This window comes from Phyllostomus discolor, chromosome 2 (genome assembly GCF_004126475.2).
Source record: "Phyllostomus discolor isolate MPI-MPIP mPhyDis1 chromosome 2, mPhyDis1.pri.v3, whole genome shotgun sequence".
Lineage (NCBI taxonomy): Eukaryota > Metazoa > Chordata > Mammalia > Chiroptera > Phyllostomidae > Phyllostomus > Phyllostomus discolor.
Window position 1 is genome coordinate 88,813,925 of NC_040904.2, and position 23,450 is coordinate 88,837,374.

Here is a 23,450-nt window from a genome sequence, read left to right on the forward strand (position 1 = left end):
TGAGTCTGTGCATCGCCTCATTTTTTATTTTCCTTCAAAGTCTCCTTTTATAATGTACTGGATTCAAGCTTGCCATTCTTCTATAATTAGAGAAAATGAGTGGACAGCATAAGCAAATATGCATACTGGCATACAACACGCAGCAGATACATGAACAGAAATACATGCAAAGCATATGTGTAGATAAAGAGAAAACCTTTATCTGACAATGTTAAAAATACAATGCTACCATTGATATACATAAGAGTTTTTCAGAACATTGTTCAGGACACCTGTATTAAAATAACGAGGGGGTGCCTGGGAAAATACAGGTTCCTGGGCTCCACTCCAAATATTCTGATTTAGAGGATCTCAGGGATATGCATGTTGAATTAGTACCACATAAGATACTTTTGCTCACGAACATTTAAAACTTCTCATTATTGAAACTCCAAGGTGGGGATCTAGAGCTGGAGCTTGCTGCCAAATGGACCTGGATTGATCAGAGGCACCCATGTGGGCTGAGGTGAGGGTTGGCAAGAAGGGAGGCAGGCATCCATTCTCCTAGTGGAACAATGTCAACAAGGTGCCCGACATACAGAGTTTCAGAAAGTGCTAATTCCCTTTCTTCTGTCATGCCTCAAAGAAAACACAACTGACAGCCGAGCACACCTGGGGCTTCTCACTGTTTCCTTCCCAGTTTAGTATAGTTCATTTTATTTCCATGTGAACTCACGAGTGAGGATATTGCTAGATTCTTTCCAGAAAGATTGGAGATCACCTCCTAGTCTAATTTATAATTTGATTTTATTGTTTATTTTTAAAATTAGGTTTACATATTGATAAAAACTCAAAGAGCAGGGTATAGAGTATTGTGGGATTTTTCTCACGTTACACAAAAATTAAAAGCCTACTACTAGTTTCAGATCAAAAGTCTAGAAACCTCCATCACCACATTTCCTGTTTGTAACTGAACAAAGTACACACAAAAGGTTTTAAGAAACAGAAAAGAGAAAAAACTGAGGTAGAGACAAAGACAAGTTTTACTGCCATTCTTCTTCTAACAAAGCAAAATTACTTAGAAACAAAAGTTTGTGGGAGCATTTTTAAAACAGGCATTTGCCTTATGGCTACATAAGGAATTCTTGAGAAAAGAAGTATGCTGGGTAAGTAGAATTTTGAATTTTTTTATTTTGTTCCTATGGCTAAAATTTCACTTAATAACTTTTCGAGTCTCCAGCAAAGACACTTAAGATTTGGAAAGTAGATTAGTTTATACATTATTTTTTAAATGTGAGATGACCTCTAGTATAATTAGAACACATTTTGAAAACTATTAATCAGTATAAATGACTATTTTAAAAGAAAAAAATTGGGAAGTGTTTTACAGTATAAAACTAGTTGAAGCTATTCAGTGTTTTTTCTTTAATCACTATGACATGTAAAGAAATTGTTATTTTTAAAGAAACTTTCATTGACCATACACATTCCTCTTTAGTTTTGTTCAGTTACAAAGCAGGCTAGCACTAACCACATTCTAATTCCTTAGAGTCCGGGAACTATATCATCTCCCGAGGCCAGTGGGGGTTTCATTGCCTATGCAGTGGACTGTGACAGCTGACTCCACATTGATTGGCTGTGTCTCTCCCATGTTGATGGTTCACTCTTCTTTCATTCTTTTATGTACTTTTTATTTCTTTAATGAGTATTTTTTTGTGTGTGGTAAGAGAAAATGCATATTTATTAAGGGTGAGAACTGAGAGATATGTATGAAAAAGGAAAAATTACAGGAGTTCCCATCTCATAATAAAATTCTAGATACATTGTGGGTAAAATTCTATGTACATTGTGTTTCCTCCCAATTTTTGTTTCAATGCATTCTACATTGGTTTGTTTTTCAAAGCTGAAATAATAATGTACACAAAATCATAATCCAACTTTTTATTAACCAACATTAAAACAATTTCATTTTTTATAATAACTCCTGCCTAATTATTTTACATGAATGTACAAAATAATATCTATTGGGTTAAATATAGTTTACTTAGTTACTTGTTTATTGTTGAGCATTTATGTTGTATCTAGTTTTCCTTTTTTATATTTTAAATGACATAAAGATGAGCATCTCTACAGCTCATCTTCTAAGGATTATTTTCTAGGAAAGATTTCTAGAATTGGAATTACTGAGTAAGAGGCTGTGAACATTTTAAGTCTCATTATTACCAAATTGCTCTTCCAAGAGTGATAATAATTCACTCTCTTCCTAGCAGTGTTTCTCCTTAACAGGCTGATCTAATTTTTTAAAAAGAAATCTTTTCTAATAAAAGCGCAATAGGCTAACACATTGTTTACTAGGCATTACTTTGATTATAATGAGGTTGAACATTTTTGCATGGGTTTTTAAACTGTTTATCATTCTATCACTTGTAAATTGTCTGATTACATCTTTTGCTTAATTGTTCTGCTTAGAGGACTTTTCATGTTTATGAGTCTGAGCTATTTATTAAGATATATCTTATGATTTCTGTGAATTTGCATCCAGTATTTTGTTTGCTAGATTTTAAAATCAATTGATTGGGTTAATCACATGGGAGCATAAGCTGACATACACAGTTTTCATGCTGCTCCTCCTTTTCCAGGGTTTCACAGATTAGCAAAGAACAAAAAGAATTGTTCCAGTGTTGCTAGTGTCCTGCAGGATATGAACACAGCAACACTAGGAACAACTGCCATGAGCCAATGGTGATGGGGAACTCAGGAAGGCCAAAGCCAGTGAATATGACATTCAACTCTTTCCAGTATTAATTAATTATAATTTTATAAGGGAAATGGCAAAATCTCTATAGCATTTTGTAATTTAGGTTTTCCCTTCAGGTGTAATAAGAGAACTCCTCCATTGTCAATTAAGACTTTCTACAATTCTACATAAGAGGCAAAAATATAAAGTATTCATCATGAAGCATCATAGATCTTAAAACAAAACAAAAACTTTAATTTGAAATAAGATGACAATCAGATGATAATATTTTTTACATTGAGATAGGTGAAGTAAAAAAGAAAGTGTTTGAACACAACAAAAAAGTGAAATTCCTAGTTAAAACAAAGTATGAAAAGAAAAAACCTAATCTTTCCTTTTCTCCTACCTATGTGCCTTCCAGTCACTGCATCAATAAATGTGCTGGTATCATAATTCCTACTGTGTTTCTGCAGTCACACAAAATCAATATTAGCTGAGCCAAGTGGAGAAAACAACTCCTTTGGGCTACCATTAATTTCATTTAAACAATGACTCCCAGTGTAGTTACATTGCTGTTTTTCTAAAACAGAATTTTCATTGTCTTTATTCAGTTTGCTTTTCCCTTGGGCCTTAATCACCTTTCTGAGAAAAATGAAAGCCTTTCTTTTAGAAAACAGGTAGATAGGACTGATTTATAAATCATCTTTTAAATTCAGATGTTCTTTAAAATAAAGGTAGGTTACAGATCATGTTTGATTATTTAATTTAGATAGTTTGGCAGTGGTTTTAAGGAAAGTTAACTCAGGAAAAATTGTCACTTAAAGGTCACAGCTGAGAAATAAATGTCCATGCATTGCTAGGTAATAATAAATATTGTAGATCACTTTTCCGGGCACTTTAAATTTCATTTAATTTTGTCAGCATTTCTGAATTAAAAAGAAGAGAGAAAAAATTAACAGACCTTCTGAAGACATTAGAAAAACACAGTAGTGAAAGAAATTTGTTAGATGAAAGTTTCCACACACCCATGCCATCATCCGAGGGCCTCACCAAGGTGTTTAACCAATAGGAAACAATAGGTATGGACATAAAATGGACAGCTAAATACGGGTGAAGAGAGATTCATCTAAAGCAGGGATTTTCCCATTACTTTCATTCCAATAGGATTTCTAAAGTTTACCAACTACAGTTAAAGTTTAATTATGAAAGTGACTACAGGAATCACAACATATTGTCTTAAGATCTACCCTGCACTTCACTCACATCCGTATGTTTTCCCCAGTTAAATTTGGTAAGTGTTGGTTAAGGGCATTTGTAATGTGCTTAAAGGAGGGACATTGACATCATGGACAGGGGGATCTGAATCCCCGTTTTAGAAGTGGTTCAGGAGTGAGGTTCAGTGATTGGCAGAATGTCCCACAGTGAGCCTGTGACTACACACACTCCCTTTCTCCAAGCCATTTGAAACAGACACTGCAATGGGCTGTACAGCTATTGTCCCTCTGTCCTTTGTAGCATCTCTTGGACATACACCACTCACTTCTCAAACAGCTCTTTGTTTATAATAGACATTTAAGGTGACAGGTTTTTACTTTCCCATTGAAAACATTATCTTATGTACTTAAAAGCATGGGACTGGATTTGAGAACCCCTCCCAGTGCTCCCACCACTCTAATGCCTTCTAGTGATGAGTGATGGGCCATGGGGGTGGACAGTGGTCATGGACTGTGTGGGCAGTGACAACGTGCCACATTCAGAGAATCATGAATGTGCCTAATTAGGCACCAATCCATCAGCACAGTAAGAAAACTCGTGAGCAGAACTTATGGGGATTGTTATATCTGAACTTTTTCTTTGAATTTTCTGGAGTGCCTAAAATAAATACACATACACATTCATGGAATGCAAGGAAGAGACATTCACGTCTCTGACAGAGTTCATGAGGCAAGAAGAGAAGCCATCACGGAAGGCCGTATCCTGTATACTATAAATGCATATACACTTGTCTCGGTTACAGAAACCCTGAAGGAGAAACAATTAAGGCATTATATTTATTACTTTTCTATTGTTACTTGTTTAAGTAAAGGCTCCTGTAAGAATAAACCTGCAAGCAGAAAGACATTACATTTGCTCAGCTGAGTTTCCTTCCAGAGCACATCTAATTGTGAATTTTAAATACAGTGCCTACCAAGGACTATTGGTTTTAAGGGAGTCAGAGTTCTTATAATTAAACCTATCTCCATTAGCCTCTGGCAGTTGAAAGCTAATACAAACTTAAATCATGGCTTTCCTGGTTGTCATTGCCTCACTAATGACTTCTTGAGGCCTTTAGCTTTTTAACAGTGTAAATAGCTAAATTCACATTATGTGGGAGTTCTTTTTAAATTGATAAAAGCTATACAAATGAAAGTAATTACAGTTAATGAATAAAGATACTAAAGATTGCATTTGTTAGGCAGGAATTTTTTAGTACTTTGCACATTCAGTATTATAACAGGCACTGTCTCTACTGAATAGATACCCACATGGATCTAGAAATATTCATACTGCACATGGGAAATAACTGGGTACGGGAAGGATGAAGTGTGTGTGTGTGCGCGCGTGTGTGTGAACATTTACACAGATCTCCTGTTCAAGTTGAAAATCTTCACCATGTAGCTACTCAGTATCTTCTCATCTCTGTGTGTTTTGCTTTGTTTTCCAAAATGTGGGTATTTATTGTTGGCAATCAAAGATTATGAAAGATATCAAGAACGTCACAAAATACAAAGCTTCTAAATCAAAATCCTCCTATGTAAAACTCAAATCCCATTACAAAGGGAAAAAAATCTTGGGGAAAAAAAGAGTTCAATAGGAATATAGACTCCTAACATCAGAGGAAAACTGGAGACCATGCTAAACCAACTTTACACATTAGAAGTTAGCCTGTGGTTTAAGTTGGTTATGTGAAACAGATTTACTGTTATAGTGAATGATAAAAACCAGCCTGAGAGGAATGTACATTGAGGTCCATGTTTTTGCCTTAGTGTTTCTGACATTTCAAGAAAAGTGTAAGGTTTTTCCTTAAAGCTGTCACATGAAATGTAGGCTCATGAGACTGATTTAGCTGTTTGTTTATAGGTGAGAGGGAAGTTCTCTTCTTGCAGCAGTTGATGAACTAATACAACTTTTTCAGTGTTTCCTTTAATTAAAAAGGTAAAAGAGAAACTTACAATCAAAATATAATTTTGTGCAAATGATAGATAATATATAGCTAAAAAATCATTGTATTTTAAAAATAAGATTAGGGCTTTCTGCTTAGTGCCTTGAAGCATATTTTTTAATACTGTGCTATATTTTATTTACCCAAACCACAACTATTTATTGAGTATATATTAAATACTAGATGTGAAAAATAGAGAAAAAAACACTAAGTAGGAAGAAGTATGATTTTATTAGTTCTCTCAGGAATGATAAATTCTAGAGATTTATTATTACTATTATCTATGTATTTATTTAATCTCTTACCTCTCCTCCAGAAAGAGAGGTATTAGAAATACAGAGAACAGTATAAAGATAACCAAATAAATCATCACAAAGAGAAACTAAGGAGCAAGGGATACAATTAGTTTACAAAAATGAGTATCATATAATTCCTGAGAATTATGGTAGATTGTGTCAAATGATATAGAAATACAGACACGTGACCAACGACAATATGCACATAGACTATAAGTGTAAAAATGTTCCAGGTGTTCAGGAGATCCCAGCTTCTTATACCTAAAATTACCCAACGATGTATCAAACAATATCTTCTAGTTCATAGCATCCCCATAATTAATGAATTCAATGGCAAGTTTCACATACTTGTGTCCTGGCTGGTGTGGCTCAATGGACTGAGTGCTGGCCTAAGAAAAAAAGAGTTGCCAGTTGGATTCCCAGTCAGGGCACATGCCTAGGCTGTGGGCCAGGTCCCAGTAGGGGGCATGTGAGAGGCAACCACACATTGCTGTTTCTCTCCCTCTCTTTCTCCCTCCTTTCTACTCTCTCTAAAAATAAATAGATAAAATCTTAAAAAAAAAAGAAGGCATGTTTCCATATAGTTGGTTCTTTTCCTTAAAACAAGATTTATTTTGCCCTGATAACAAAGGCAGAAAATACAGAAAATGAAAGAAAAAAAAAGAGAAGCAGAGAGTTTTACTTTTTATTTTCTGACTGCAACCCAAAGTTTGGATCTCTGCTACCACTTTAAGAATGATGATCAGCTGAGGTGGAAGAAAGTTTGATATTCTCTTACAACACCTTAGGAATATAACTGGGATGTGTCCCGGTACAGAAAGTCACTGAAGCCCATTCTACCTCTATCCAGAGGTAGATACAGGAAGAAGTTATAGGCAGGGTCAAAATTTCCTTCCAAAATCAGTTTTCCATCTTTTCAGTATTTGTGTGAGTGAATGGTCAAGGTCACAAAGCATATGCCAAAGAGAGTTGATATCATAATTTCAAGACTGGACTATTTCTTAAGCAAGGTTACAAATCACCCAATTTTGCCAAAGGTAAACTATTAAGACATTTATTAAATGTTTAATTTTAAGCAATGCGACTTTCTGGTTAATTCCATAGTAATAAATTAGTTGTGAAATGTGTCCTTAGGTAAGTAATACTACACTGTGCTGTACTATACTATACCATGATTTATAATTACTAGGCTGAAAGGAGATGGACATCTGCCAAAAGCAGCCATTCTTTCCTTAATAATAGCTAGAAAGAACAACTATTTCATGACTGGGTTTATAAAGGTAAAAGCATGTTACCAGCATATAAGAAAAGTCCATTTTTCTGTTCTCATAGTTGAAGGACATACACTTAACAAGTAAAAATAAACATAGTAGGTCCTTAAGGTAAATGTTGAAAAGAAGAGAATGAAAGCACATCCCATTTGAGGCTTCTTAAAGTTATGACATGGTCCACGAGGAGATTCTTTCTGCTCGCCCTGGCACAGGTTATCAGTATCCCATTTTATGCAAACATGTATTTCCTAGGGTTGTGATTGGGCTCATACAGCTTATCTCAACTACTGGTATTTCCTAATTTTCTTTTCCAGAAATTGTGCTCACTCTACTACAACTCCCCAGTGATTTTTAAAAAAGAAAATAAAATCTCTTATTTATAGTGGTAACTACTCCCATAAATGTAGTCAGATGGCGAGCTGTTGGCACCAACATACTTCATACAAAACAAACTAATTCTCAGTAGGTTTTTTTGTCAACACAGATTCATGGAAGAGAGCATTAGGATTTGTTGATGAGAACTTTCACCAGAGCCACAGAGGCCTGATGCATTCCTCTTCTCTCACAGGTTCTATTCCCCAGCTTCTGGGAGGAAGGTCCTTTCTCAATAGCATTGTAGACAAATGTAATAGAATCTTCATCGTGTCTTTCTTTGGTTGTGGATGTTTCTAGACCTCACACTTGGTCAGAACCTTTCTGTTGGCCCATCATTATATTACTCTTCTTTACTCCACTTTTCATTTATTTAGGCAGTTGATACATGTTTAGTAAGCACCTACTTTGGGCTGAACAGGTTGCTAAAATGATGGTAGGAGTCTTACTAGTAGTAAGATAATAATAAAAAGGAAAACAATAGCTAATATCATTGAACATTAAATATCAGTGAGAAACAGTACGCTCCAAATCTCATTACATATTTTAATTCACTTAATTTCCATAAAAATAGGTACAATGAAGAAATGAGTCATGAAGTTGAAGATAAATATGACAATCTTTCTGTCTCTTGGGAACTTAAGAGACTACTGGGGACAGATTTTTGTATATAAATGATTAGGTCAATACTTGTTGAAATATAGAGGGATATATAGGGTGTCACTGGGTAGGGGACAGGCAGCACTGAGTGAATGCTTCAGAGAGAAGGTAGACTTGAAGGATGGTTAGGAATAGATGAGGTAAGAGGTACTTCAGACAAAGGAACAAATGCACAGAGACATAAAGAAACAAAATGGTAAATATGATGTCTATTGAAAATTGCAATGCTTCAGAGTGACTGGAACATGGTGTATTACCGGGTGGGTATAGCAGGCAAGTCCTAAAAGACTTGCAATGTAAAGAAACCTAAAATAACATCTTGTAGAAATAGATCATGGTAAGGAAAGAAAGTGTGATGTCCTGTATATTTAGGGCAGAAATAGGAATAGGCACCTTCTTTTAAAAGACCTACATCATAGACTTCAGAAAGAAGACAAGGAGACAACTTTCTCCAAAAATCACAGAGGAGTGGAATGTATGAGGACAGTGTGTGGAAGGAGAGAGCAAGGTCCTGAGTGGTAGCTGATGTAGTGTGGATTAAAGAAGAGTGATAAATGTAATGCCAGGGCCAATTGAACTAATGTGAAAGAGGGCAGACTGACCTGAAAACAGTTAGCTTGGTACAGTGTTTTAAAACTGTGAACATCAAGATATCAAATTCCTTTAAAATGTGTATATCCTTTGACCCAGCAATTCATCTTCAAGAATTTTTACCTAAAAACCCTAAGATGAATATACAGCTTTAGCTAAAGATATTCATCACAACATTGTTTATATAACTAAAAATTAGAAGCAACTTAAATATCTTACAATAAGGGATTGTTTAAATAAATTATGGAAAACCCATGCAGTGGAATGCAGGACTGCTAAAGGAAATGGAAACATATTTTGGGGGAGGAAAAGAAGCACACTGTGGAAAGTAAATAACAGTATAGTCTGTATAATTGAGTCCTATATCTCCATCTGCAATAATTTCTACACAGAGAATGATAAGTTTGGAAATAAATTAAACAAACTACACAGTGATTGTCTCTGGATAATAAGGTTTGGGTTGATTCTTATTTTTGTGTTTTTGCTTATCTGAGTTTACTAATCGTCATGTAGCATTCAACATAGATGATGTAACAGTTCAAGTTCATTTATTTAAATGTCCCCAAATACAATGACTTTAGAAAGTGAATGAATACAATCTACTTTGGCTTCCTGAATAACCTAAAATACTTTTTCTGTTTTTCAATAGAAAAATATAGTGTGTGCCCTCATGTTGCTTTAAAATGTAAAAGGACTTAGAACTGTACCTAAACTGTGGTTCCATGACATACACAAGAAGAAAAGTCTTTAATAATAAAAATAATTAATTTAATGATAGAAATCAGAAATTAATATTTTTGTAAAATTGTTATATTGTGACAGCAAAGAGGGAAACTGAGACCCATCTGACAAATGTGATAGTTTGCTGGCCCCGTTTTCCACAATTATGTTAAAGCAACCACCTGAGAGGGATTATTACCAATGGGAGTTGGGGATCAATCACTCCCTGAAAGAGAGCTTTAAAAATTCCCTTTGACACAGCAGTTCTATTCTCAGGAACCTCTTCTACAAATAGCTCACATACGCATAAAATGTCCAATGGAGCGTTTTGTATTTTGTTTATAGGAGAAAACATTTTAAAATATCAGAATGTTCCTCTTAAAGAAATGAGTAGATGAATTATACTATAGTAAATACTGTGGAATTCTATGCAAATGCTAAAATTAACATACTAGCATGGTAAATATCCCCCAAATATAGTGGTAATCTTTTTCAAAATCCAATTAGTTTAATATTAGTGTCCCATTTGTGCATTAATAAAGGAAATTACATGTTATTTTATATTCTAGTATTACTGAAATTTTAAATTTACACTCAGAAGTCACTTGTGGCTTTTTCAAAATACATAATTAAACATAAATAGCAAATAAATAATTCTAGGAATATATGCATTATTGTACAATACCTAGGATTATTATATTTAAAAGTTAATAAACATTATGTTATAGAATCCTTATAAATATTTATAGGATTATGTTCTTAGTGAATAAATTAGTCCCCTCCAAACCTTAGTGTTTTTAAACAGATTAACTGGTAGTGCTATTAAGGAAGATAAAAGACTATTCAAGTCAATTCAAGTCATCTCAATTTTCTTTTACTTTATGTAATATAAAAAAAAATTTAAAGAAAAGAAATTCACACATTTTCCTACCATTATCATTTAACTTTTCCTATTTATTAATTCTTGAATTTTTTTTATAAATCACATATTTTATGTCCAGCATCGCAGACTAGAAGGCAGAAATCATCCCATCTTTTGTGCAATGTACAGTATCTTGATCATCTAACTAGCACAGTACAAAATTAGAGAGGAGGTAGCAAACATTAGTAGGCAGTTTTTCTGGTGTTATGAGAGCCACAGAGTAGTTCAAACAAAAGCAATGTATATAAGAATGTGACATGCAAATTATATGCATATGTACATCTATATCATGAATACATAGACATACATTTTGTATTTAATCATCTGTATGCCTAGAGAACAGGTGGACAACAGTGTGGTGATTGCTGAGGTGGAGGAAGGTATAGGAGGGACAAATGGTGATGGACAGAGACTTGACTTGGAGTGGTGAACACAATACAGGCACAGATGATGTGATGCAGAATATGCACCTGAAACCTGTATATATTTGTTAACCAGTGTCACCCCAGTGAACTCAATAAAAATGAAATAAATAAATGAACAAATAAATACCAATAAATAAATAAAGCCAACCAAAATAGGCAGGACCACTAAAGGCAGTTCAGCAACTACAGCAAGGACAACAGGTATTCAAAGAAAATGATTAGCCATTCATTATCACCAAGCCCTTATTATATGAAATGTTAAAGGGATTTATCTAAGAAATTGAAGAAAATAAAAAACTATGAACAATAAAATGACAACAAAGTCACAACTATCAACAACTGAACCTAAAAAACAACAATGAAAACAAATACTACGCAAACAATTAGAACAGGAACAGAATCAGAGAAATGGAGATCACATGGAGGGATTTCAGTGGGGAGGGGCAGAATAGCAGGGGGAAAAGTACAGGAAATAAGAAGCATAATTGGTAGGCATAAAATAGACAGGGAGAGGTTGAGAATGGTATAGGAAAGAGAGAATTCAAAGAACTTGCATGTACAACCCATGAACATGAACTAAGGGGAGGGAATGCTGGAAGGTGGGGGGGGGGTGCAAGGTAGAGGGGGGATAAAGGAGGAACAATTGGGAAAACTATAATAGCATAATTAATAAAAAGGAAAATGATTAGCCACTCAAATGTCAAATTTGAGATAAAGATTATAAGTAAAATAGAGCAGCACAAAGAACATTTGGGTTTAGGTATTCTTTATTGGATGATTTAAAGACAGATTAGGGAAGTAAAATTAATTTTTCTCCTAATAAGGTTTTGCTTGTGCTATTTATTGTGTTTAATGTCAGTATTTGGATTTTTTGAAAGAGCTTAAAATGTTTTGTATTTTGGATAGTCACAGAGAGTTGGGATTGGAAGGTACACAACAATCTCTGTTGTAGCTATTTACATATTGCATTTCATGAGTTTCTAATTATGTGTTTATACATTTTTGCCCTTCCCTGCCCTCAACTAAACAGAGAGTTCCTTGAGAGCAAGATGCTGTTTCCTTTATCTTTGGTTCCTAATACAGGGCATGGCTTCTGTCACAGAAGAGATGTCCAATTAATACTGGTTGAACCCATAAACATAGAGTATTATAGAATCACAAGTTACTTTACACATGGATATATGACTACTAAGACAATTAACCTAATTATATATGTGTATATTGTAATCTAGAAGCTGATTATAATATTAGACCCATATATATTAGGTTAATATATTAGGCTAATATGTAATATATACATATATTTATATATTATATATAATTTTGTATATAGTAAGTTGTATAATTTATGTATAATGTATATAATATATATATAAAATCAAGCTAATTATCTTAGTAGTCACTCATATCTGTATAAAGATTGCCATAAATAATCAATGACAACTAATAGGCCATTATATCCTACAGAAACTCCTTTATGGCTCAGGAATGAAAAAAGAAGCTTTCACAGAAGAGAAAGGGAAACATAATGAATTCTCCATTATACATTCATGGGGATCTAAATAATATGAAAAAAACTCTTTATGGCCAGTGTTAACAAAACTGGGTTTCTATGATTCCAGAATTATTGATTTATCCCAACACACAGTATCTTACACTACTGGGAATAACAGAAGGGAGTAAGTAGTTTTGCACAAATAATGAAGGCAAGTATGATTATAGTTTAAGGATGAAAGAAAGGGTAAAAGTATAGCAAAGTATTATCTAAGTAATTTGGATATTCTTGATTTTGAACCAAAGGTTTTATGATCAGTGGACAGTTGTCAAATTTTAGTAGCCAGACTAAAAATGTTTTCTTTGTCATTAACACTAAGAATGCTTCTTTTGCCCTGGCTGGCGTAGCACAGTGGATTGAGCGCAGACTGCAAACCAAAGCATCACAGGTTCGATTCCCAGTCAGGGCACATGCCTGGGTTGCAGGCCATGGCCCCCAGCAACTGCACATTGATGTTTCTCTCTCTCTCTCTCTCTCTCTCTCTCTCTCTGTCTCTCCCCTTCCTTCCCTTCCTTCCCTCTCTAAAAATAAATAAATAAAATCTTAAACAAAAAGAAGAATGCTTCTTTTTGCCCGTGTTGAATGTAGGGACCTTTGCTAATACCAATTTTGAAATCTATAAGAAGTCTTTGGCTTTCAAGGTTAATTAATTTCTTGGCAGATGATTTATCCTTTTTTGTGAATAAATTCAATAGTTTTAATTGTGTAACCTAGTTCAAAACAAATAGGTAAGCAGCCACTATATACATATTTGATTTGACAGCACATTTTATTTTATTTACTTATTTTAATTTTTCATTTACAGTTGACATTCAGTATTATTTTATATTAATATTATATAAATATATTAAATTTCAGATGTACAGCATAGCAATTAGATCTCTATATGGTTTATGAAGTGTTTCCCCCAATAAGTCCCATACCTGTATTAATGGTATGTTTGTTTTGTTTTGCAGCAAACTCTGGGTGCCAGTTTTATGTGTGGGCAATTCTGGTCTCCTTGGTTTTAGCTTTGGTTGTATCACTGATCTTAAACATTTCCCACTGTCTGGAAAAGCAGCGACAAGGTAAGACATTTTGAGAAATAGTCAGAGGGGGCCTTCTTGAATTGAGACTGATTCACTGGAAAACAACAGCAGACAATTTTATAAAATGTTATCCAACAGGTTATTTTTATCTGTAGAAAATCTATTTGATACATATTCACCATACAAGTTCTCTTAATTTAAGAATATAATCATATTAGAAATATAAAAGATTCCCAGTCTTAACTTTATCTTTGCCTTAAGTGATAGAGTAGGAAGAGATTGTCCTGATAAAACATATCTTTCCTCTTCCAGTGGAACAACCTATAAAATTAGCCTATTCTGGTACAGCCATAAAAATTCTCCCTGATGGGTGATGAGAAAATTGAAGACTAGCTCTTTAAGGTTCCACTCAAGCCTACTCAAACTTCTCAGTATCAGTCAGGGCCCCTAAAATACAGACAGCTCTTTGGGACAAAAAGGAAACTGAAAAAGCAATAGACTGAACCATACACTTGTTTTTAAACACTCCCAGGGGCAAGGAGGGAAAGTCAAGAGGATCTGCCATTGTCTGCTTTTCTTTTCAATAAGCAGGGCAGCATTTTTAACCATGAATTTTACCCTCCTTTGCATTATTGAAATAGTGCAATGCCCAGCAAAAGCATAATCTTTGCACAATGTAGGCATTCAATATATGTGCAATGAATGCATGAATGGATTGGATGGATGAATGGATGGAAAATGAATGATGGATGCATGGATAGAAAAATGAAAGTGCTCTTTAGTAAATGAGTGAGTCAAAAAACTGTGGTACATTTATACAATGGAATACTACACAGAAAGAAATAAGGAACTCCTACCCTTCACATCAGCATGGATGGAACTGGAGAGCATTATGCTAAGTGAAATAAACCAGAAGGTGAAAGACAAATACCATGTGATCTCACCTTTAACTGCAACCTAATCAACAAAACAAACAAGCAAGCAAAATATAACCAGAGACATGGAAATAAAGAACAAATTGACAGTGGCCAAAGGGGAGGGGGGAGGAGGGTTACAGGGTAAAGTAGGGGAAGGGTCAAGTCAAGGAACATATATAAAAGACCCATGGACAAGGACAACAGTGTAGGGACTGACTGAGGGGGAGGGCAGAGTAGGGGAGAGCAATGGGGGAAATTGGGACAACTGTAATAGAACAACAATAAAAGAAAAGTAAAAATGTGAAAGTTCAACAGTTTTGGGGAGGTGTCTTAATATTCTAGAACTCCCCCAAAAATAATAGGGGCAGAACATTTAGGTGATAATAAACAAATAGAAAAGATACATACATTTTCTCTTAACAGATGAAAAGTATTAAAATTAAGTTAACTAAACTAAGTTAAATACAAGTAACCAAGAAAAATTGCATACAGCTAATTTAAAACAATGGTCAGACTCTGGGGTGGGTCCTGGGTTCCCACGAGTGTCTTCTTCAATACTGACAATGCTGACATAAAATATGAAGAAGAAGGCATCATTGCCATGCAGGTTTGCAAACAAATGAGAGGCACTAGAAAAGTGGCATAGCTGAGGTCACACATCTATTTAGTAGCAAAATCATGGATAAGTGCTCGGTTTTTCTAATTGTCCAAAACGGCTTCCACCAGTGCCTGCTGCTTTTGCGTTGTTGACCAAATGTCCACGGCCAGGAACCCAACACTCTTCCAGGATCTCTATTGTCCCATTTCTATGCCTCAGAGAAAAGTTCAGGCAAGCAGCACTTTTTCATTAGTAATGACTTTAGTGATTACTTTTATAATAAAATATTTTTCAAAGTTTATATCAGATGTACAAATGACCCATCATCAGATATCTTCTTTGAAAAGTTTCCTTACTTTGTGGAAAAAAATGAGCTAACAGCAGTACCTTTCTTTATATAATCACTTAAAATGAATATACTTTACATTTTAATGAAAATATTTTATGAAGGCAGATGATATTTTCACCTGAGTTAGAAAGGTCAGTTGAACCACAGAGGTGAAGTAATTTAAGGTGGAAACCAGGACAACAATAAGCATCTGGATAATATTCATTCTTCCTTTGATTCTAGTGATAATCCTGTGGAGATTTATGTGAAGTCAAAAAACAAGTGGGTTTTCCAATTCTCATTTTTGATAGTTTGTATATTGAAATTTACGCATAAACATACCATTTTTCCACCATACAAACTGCTTTGGGGAATTGTTTACTTATAATGAATGGTCAGTTGATCATTGCTAAAAAAACAGTAGCAGGCTTTTATTACTTTTTTTAAGACAGATTTTTTTTTCAATTGTACAAACCCTTACTGCCTCTGGCCTACCATAAATGAACCTATTGCCTAGAGGCAGTATAGAGGGAAATACTTTTTTTTATTGTTCAGCTACAGTTGTCCCAATTTTTTATACATGTTCCTTGATTAGACCTTTTTTAAAAACAGAGAATAACAAATTACATTCATTGATGTATTTTTAAAAATCTATTTTACTTTTTTCAATTGTTTTTAACATCATGGCTTTTTAAGTCAACCCGATATTGAATTAAAACTTTGCTTTTAATATTTACATGGGAGATCTTATACAAGTAGTATAAATTCCCTGAGTTTCAGTTTCCTTGTCTACAAAATGTTATAAATATCATCTAGACTATTGGGTTTGTATATATACCTATATGAACACAGTAGTCCCCCTTAGTAATGGGGGACATGTTCCAGACCCCCGATGGACACCCAAAACTATGGCTAGTACCAAACCCTATACATACTATGTGTTATCGCATATGTATATACCTATGAAAAAGTTTAGTTTTTATATTAAACACTGTAGGAGATTAACAACAGGAACTAATAACAAATTAGAAAAATTACAATAAAATAAGGGTTACTTAAACACAAGCACTGTGACACCATGACAACTGACCCACTAACTGAGAGGGCTACTAAAGTGACCGATGGGCAGGGAGTGTACACAATGTGGATGGGCTGTACAAAGGGGTGATTCACTGATTCATGGCCCAGCAGGACATAGCAGAACAGGTTGAGATTCAATTACGCTACTTAGAATAGCATGCAATTTAAAATGTATGAATTGTTTATTCTGAGTTTTCTATTTAATATTTTTGAACCACAGTTGACCATAGGTAACTGAAACCACAGATAAGGAGGGACTGTGGTAGGGACCTAGTCAGTCAGTCCTGGACAATGTACAGCCCACATTTTCATTCTGGGTGGCCCTGGTGCTTCCTACCCTCATTCCGAAAACATTTGTTAAGAACTCACTATGGCAACGTTATCCCATTTAATTTTAATGTCTATTATTTGAGTGAACATTAGTTCCTCTGGCTTCTTCTCTGCTCCCACCATTCCTATACCCTCCAGGCCCTCTCCAGCTCCCAGCTCATGTCTTGTCCCCATCTATTTCATTAACACAACTGTACAATCACCTGAGTTTTAGTAATAACTGCTGTGTTCATTTAAGTTTCATACAGGTTCATTTTAGAGAGTTTTCTGTAAGCTTTCATGGAATTGGTTCTAAACATTAACCTATTGAAAATTATTTTATTTGAGATGCAATGTATCCTCCTTAGGTGGTGCACACAACACTGGGTCTTGCACTTTTTTAGTGTGCAAACCTAACATTAACCTTGGAGCAATGTTTATTTATCCTGAAAGAATGCCCTTCATTCCTGTCCCCTCCATTTTTTCTGACTGATGTCCCTTCCCACCTCCCCAACATCTCCCTGTATCTTTTCCCAAGTATTAGTAATAACTGCCTTCCTTTCTATTACATATGAGCAAATAGCACTATCTTTCTCAAGCAGAGATTCCAGGTGGATTTGGGGTTAGGTCTGCAAACAGACTTCTTTCCTGTTTCTTGAAGATTCCTCCTTGCTTTGTTTCTGCTAGACAGATAAACTAGAAGAGATTCCACCCTATTAACCAGCTTTGCTTTTCTGCCACTTGGTCTGGGAATGCAGTACCCCTGTATCTGGCCTCATATAACTCTATTTTTGCATCTCTGTGCTATTCGTTGTGGTTAAGAAACTTGCAAGATTTGACTCCACCTTGGCAAACAGTCAGTGGCTAAGCTCTGCTTATGTATTAAACAGCTTACAAAAGACAACCTCTATCCCAGCAACAATGTAATATCTTCACATTCAATCAGATAGACAAGATAAGCCTCTCCTTGATGTTTTCTGTAGCAGTGCTAGGTCGAAGCTTTGAAATGCAGTTCTTCCTTCCCCCTAAAATAAATCTTTCATCTTTTATGTGATTCTTGGTCCAAATCTGTTCTTTAGGAAGGTTATGTTTATTTCTTTTTTTCTGATAGGATTGCATTCATTTTTTCTCCTTTAAAGCTATATATATACACATATATATATGTGTATACATGTATATGTATATGTATGCGTATATGTGTGTGTGCACGCACGTGTGTGTATATGTGTGTGTGTGTGTGTGTACAAATATACTTTACCCAGCCTTTCTTCTCTGTTTTGAGAAGGATAAAACAAGTGTATGACTTGCTCATACATCAAAGTCTTATCAATATCTCTCCTATTCACTAGAAAATTATGGCACATTTTTTCACATTAAAAATGTATCAAATCTTTTTTTATTATGGAGTTTCAGCCATGTGCTGTGGTTTCTTGTTATGTATTGTGCATGGAAGGGCGAACGTGATAAAGGGGAAAACATACAAGCAGCTGTTTGCTCACACCCTCTCAACCATGAACCACAAACAAAGTGTTTGTTTGCACCTGAATCACAGGAGAGGGTTAGGAAAACTCACCGAGCTCTTCTCAGACAGAGTCTTGCAAATATAACTGTTTTACAGCTAAACAAGAACTGCTTTTTTGTTTTACTGATAATCATTGAAATGATAAGGTAGCTTTTAAATCATTCCAGTTATTTGTAAATAAACTCGTAAGCCCTCATGTCAGAGCAAGCTCTTTTCAGGAGCCTGGGCTTGCTGACCTTTCTCCTTAGCTGGAACCTTTACGCTTTTGATTACTACTCTGCTTTTTAAGGAGATCATATTCTATTACACTTCATGTAGGAAGCACTGTAACACTGAAACTACACATGTCCCAAGCATCCAACTTGAGGCAACACATATAAATAGCCCTAAGAGTGTCCTGGAACCGGGCGGTATCCTTGAACTTTTCTTCAGCGTTCCTCTCTTCAGGGCACTTCTTCAAAATGGTTGGTCTTGCAATATAATTTTTTTTTACCTGTTAGTTATTTTTTCTTCACATTGTTTTAGTTCATTTCCTTTTACCTAAGCATTACATTAGTATATGGCATCCTTTACATAATTGCTTCCCCTTTTTTTCCTCACAAAGCTTTTCGGTCTAAAACTCTGTTTTGCTGTTCTCTGGTGACAATACATACAACCACATTTCCATTCTACCGAGCTGTCCTGGCACCCATCACACCAGGGTGCTTTCCAGGCACCAGCATTCACACTCCAACCGCTGCCATGGAAAACATACACTGTTCTTTAAAAATCTTTGTTTGGGGGAATATTTTCACTCCATACTTATTTTTTCTTATTCTAAGTAATGTCACTCTTTATTTTTGTTTTCACTTCTTTATTTTTTATCTTTTCTTTCAATTCAGTATTCAGTTGGTGACAATGCCTCTGCCAAAGGCAAGACTTGGTTATTTCATTCAAAATCAAGCTTTACTTATAAATATTTTATCATCAAAATAGTATTGTACTTATATCCATTGTTTTCAGTTAATCCATTTAATGAAGAAACTTCCCATTTGAAATCAACACAAATTGTGGTTTGTTATGTGATGTGCATTTAAAATGTATAGTGTTAAAAACTAACTTTGTCATTTTCTATGAGGTTTTTACAAAAATTGTTTTATTTATCTTCTACATCTACTTGCCTGATGTAGATATTATTATCTTCACTTATGGGTAAACTGAGAACAGAGTTTTGAAGTGATTTGCATGTTGTCATATGGCAAATAAATACATCAAAGAACTAATGCTTAAATCCAAAGTCTTATTTCTCACCCTGAATTTGTTCCATGATGCATCAGGCTATTCTTGTATATGATATGCACTTTAATGCTAGACAAATATGAATAATTATTGATTACCTGAGTATAAACATTTCTGCCATAGCAAAAAAATACCCCACATATTTTCTATTTTCCAGTTTACAATTTTTTTTGTCTGTATTAACTAATTTTTATTCTTATGCTTATTGAAGTTGTTTACATTTCTTACTCTTCCATTAGCCAGTGGCTTTGTGCAGCAGCAGACATCTCTCTGCTTCTCCCTATGTCAATGTGCTTTCATATTCACAGGACTAATCTGAAGGTAGTTGAAAACAACTGCATTTTTATTATGCAGCTCTTGCTACATACGGCATTTCCTGTTGGCTGGCAGAAGAGGATTTTAGATATACCCCCAGTGGATTACATTCATCATTTTTGGTCCCATAGCTGCTCTGTGTGTATGTTTTGCAAAAACTTCCTGCATTTGATCCTTCACAGAATTATTCCAAACATGTTGACATGTGACATGCCCCTTGCATCCTCCGACGTGATGATTTTGAAGTTGTTCCACTAATGCTTCTCTAACGATTAATGACCTCTCTGGAGACAAACTTAATTTTGTTGCACATAAATCTACCTAAAAACAATCTTTGTAGTTGTTTGATAATTCATTCAATTATTTGGAAATGTCTGTGCTAGTTCCTTACCAGCATGCAGAGTTTTCCACATGTTAAGGCTGAAAGACCTCTGTTTGGTCCTTATTGTGTCTGAGTCATTGTCAGGGACTTTAATAATACTGGGCTTTGCTTTTATAAAAGTAACTTCTGCAAAATTTTGGCTTTATTTTAATGCCAGGTTAAATAATATCTAATCGAAATAAAATAAATATAATATTATATACATCCATCCACTTCAACATCAAAGAAAATTTATTGATGAACAGATAAGACACACTTCTTCATAATATTGGTCTTATTAAAGCTGTATTCTGAATTTGCCTTAATGTCCCTCAATAATTTCTTATACATCTATTGTCTTTCACGTACAAAGGTCTGGGAGCTATTTTTTTCCATTTTGAATACATATATTAATTTAAAGTAAAAATATTTCCTTTCATTTGCCTTTGAGCCACCACCTGGGTTACCTTCTTTGGATTGGCACTCGATTTGCTCACGGTTTTACAGCCCTGCATCCACTCCCTGCAGTGCCCCAGACTGTTTCTTTTAAAAGCTGTTTTGCTGTTTTTTCCAAACATTAAATTTATTGAGGTGACAGTAGTTAATAAGGTCATATTAGTTTCAAGTTTATTCCTACATATTCTATTCTTTTAGATGCAATTACAAAAGAAATTTTTTCATTTCTTTTTCTGAAGTTTAAGTGTTAGTATGTAGGAAAGGAGTGCATTTTTGTTCACTGATTTGGTATTGTGAAACTTGACTCTATTTGTTTATTGTTTCTAGTAACAATAAACAAATAGATTTTTGGTGGGGTCTTTAGGAATGTGTCATCTGCAAAAAAGTGACACTTTTGCTTCTTCATCATAATTGGGATGCCTCTTATTTCTTTCTCTTGCCTGACTGGTCTGGCCAGGACTTCCAGAAGTGTGTTAAATAAGTGCAGTAAGAGTGGACATTCTTATATGTTTTTAGAGAAAAAGCTTCCAGTTTTTTGACATTGAATATATTAGCTGAGGGTTTGTCATATATGGCCTCTATTATGGTGAGGTATTTTTTCTATACCCATTTTATTGAGTGTTTTAATCATAAATTAATGTTTTATCTTATCAAATGTTTTTTCTGCACCTTCAAATGATAAGGTCATATGATTTTAACCTTTGTTTTAATGTGGTGTGTTATATTGATTGATTTATGCTTGTTGAACCCTCCTTGTGCTCCTGGAATGAACCTCAGTTGGTCATGATGTATTATTTTATTTTTTTAATGTATTGTTGTATTTGATTTGCTAGTATTTTTTAGGATTTTTGCTATATTAACAAGAGATATTGGTCTGTAGTCTATGTGAGTGTGTATGTGTGTGTCATCCTTGCCAGGTTTTGGTATCAGGGTTATGTTGGCCTAATAAAATGTGTTAGAAAGTATTGCCTTTTCTTCAAATTTTTGGAAGGGTTCGAGAAGGTTGGGTATCAAATCTTCTTTGAATGTTTGGTAGGATTCGCTAGTGAAGCCATCTGGTCCTGGACTTTTACTTTTAGGGAGGTTTTTGATGGTTATTTCAATTTCCTCATTGTTGATTGGTCTATTTAGATTTTCCAGTTCTTCAAGATTCATTCTAGGAAGGTTATACTTCTAGGAACTTCTCCATTTCTTCTGGGCTTTTTAATTTATTGGTGTATAGTCTTTCATAGTATTTTAGCATGATCCTTTGTATTATCTGTAATATGTGTGGTAACTTCTCATTTTTCATTTCTGATTTTGTTTATATGAATATTTTCTCTTTTCTTTAGTGATTCTAACCAGGGATTTGTCAGTTTTTAATCTTTTCAAAAAGCCAGCTCTTTGTTGTATTAATTTTTGTATAGTATTTTTGTTCTCTGTTTCATTGAATTCTGCTCTAATTTTTATTATTTCCTTCCTTATGCTGCCCTGTGTTTCACTCCCACATTGCCAAGAGACCACATGGGCTATGATTGGCCCAAATTAGAGACAATCATTATCTCTAGTTCAAATAGTGGTGACCAAATGGTTTGATTAAAGATGTTAACTGACATTGAGTCTAAGTTCCCCTCACAACCCTCTCTAGGAGATTTAACAAATATGTCAAAACTTCTTTTAATTTGTCCATTTTTAATATCTTTCAGGTAAAATATACAGGTACTCTGAAGACTACATTCCCAGGTATATAGAAAATGAGTTATGTTTTGTGATTCCCAATTAATAAGAGAAAGTAACAACAATGTTGTTGATAGGTTTGGCTCAGGGATATTGTATTTGGGTTAAAAATTACATGAAAAGTGAATTTAATTACTTTTACTCCCATGTGGAAATTAAAAACTATAGCATTATTTTCTGCCCTAGTTACTTACTCCTTCTGAGTAAGTGAGAGAGCTGGGTGAAGAACAGAATGGGACTCCCACCTATTATCTCTAGAATTATCGTCAATTTCAAGAGAAAATATCCTAGATTATGTTTCAGATTATATTGAACAATGCATTCATATATATATGAATTATATGTATATATGAATTATATATATATTTTTATAAATAAATATATATATATAATTATGTGGCCCTTAAGAATGGAGGATGAAAAGAAATCTAGCAATACCTAATAAAATTTAAGATATGTTTACATGCATGTAAATTACATGATTAGGAAGCTTTGTGGTATGTTGTTTCTAAGGATAATGTCAACCACTAGAAATGTAGTAAATCAACTCTAAAATAATATGCAGTTATAGGTATAACTTATTCTCTTTAATACTTATTGATCTAGTTACAGAGAAATTGTATAGTGTGATACTGCTTCTTCTTCTTCTTTTTTAACAAAAGGTTTATGGTGTGAATCACAGAAATGAGTTTCATTTTCTTAGACAGTATATTCTGACCCAAATGTTTCATTAGAATGGAGATTTCTCTTTTGGATAAAATGATCTAAATACAGAGAATTACACTGAGGACTCTTCAAGACCCTCCTGAAAT

The 23,450-nt window shown here is 34.4% G+C and overlaps 1 protein-coding gene across 1 annotated transcript in view; it reads left to right on the plus strand.

Annotated features, from left to right (window-relative positions):
- The first annotated feature begins 826 nt into the window (after positions 1 to 826).
- Positions 827 to 23,450, plus strand: part of LOC114488623 (T-cell receptor-associated transmembrane adapter 1) — a 33,531-nt gene continuing 10,907 nt past the window's right edge. The window contains exons 1-3 of the mRNA XM_036018057.1: positions 827 to 1,145; positions 13,687 to 13,797; positions 22,608 to 22,644. Of these exons, the coding sequence (XP_035873950.1) occupies positions 1,139 to 1,145; positions 13,687 to 13,797; positions 22,608 to 22,644 (155 nt within the window). The 5' untranslated portion in view covers positions 827 to 1,138. The remainder of the gene's footprint in view (positions 1,146 to 13,686; positions 13,798 to 22,607; positions 22,645 to 23,450) is intronic.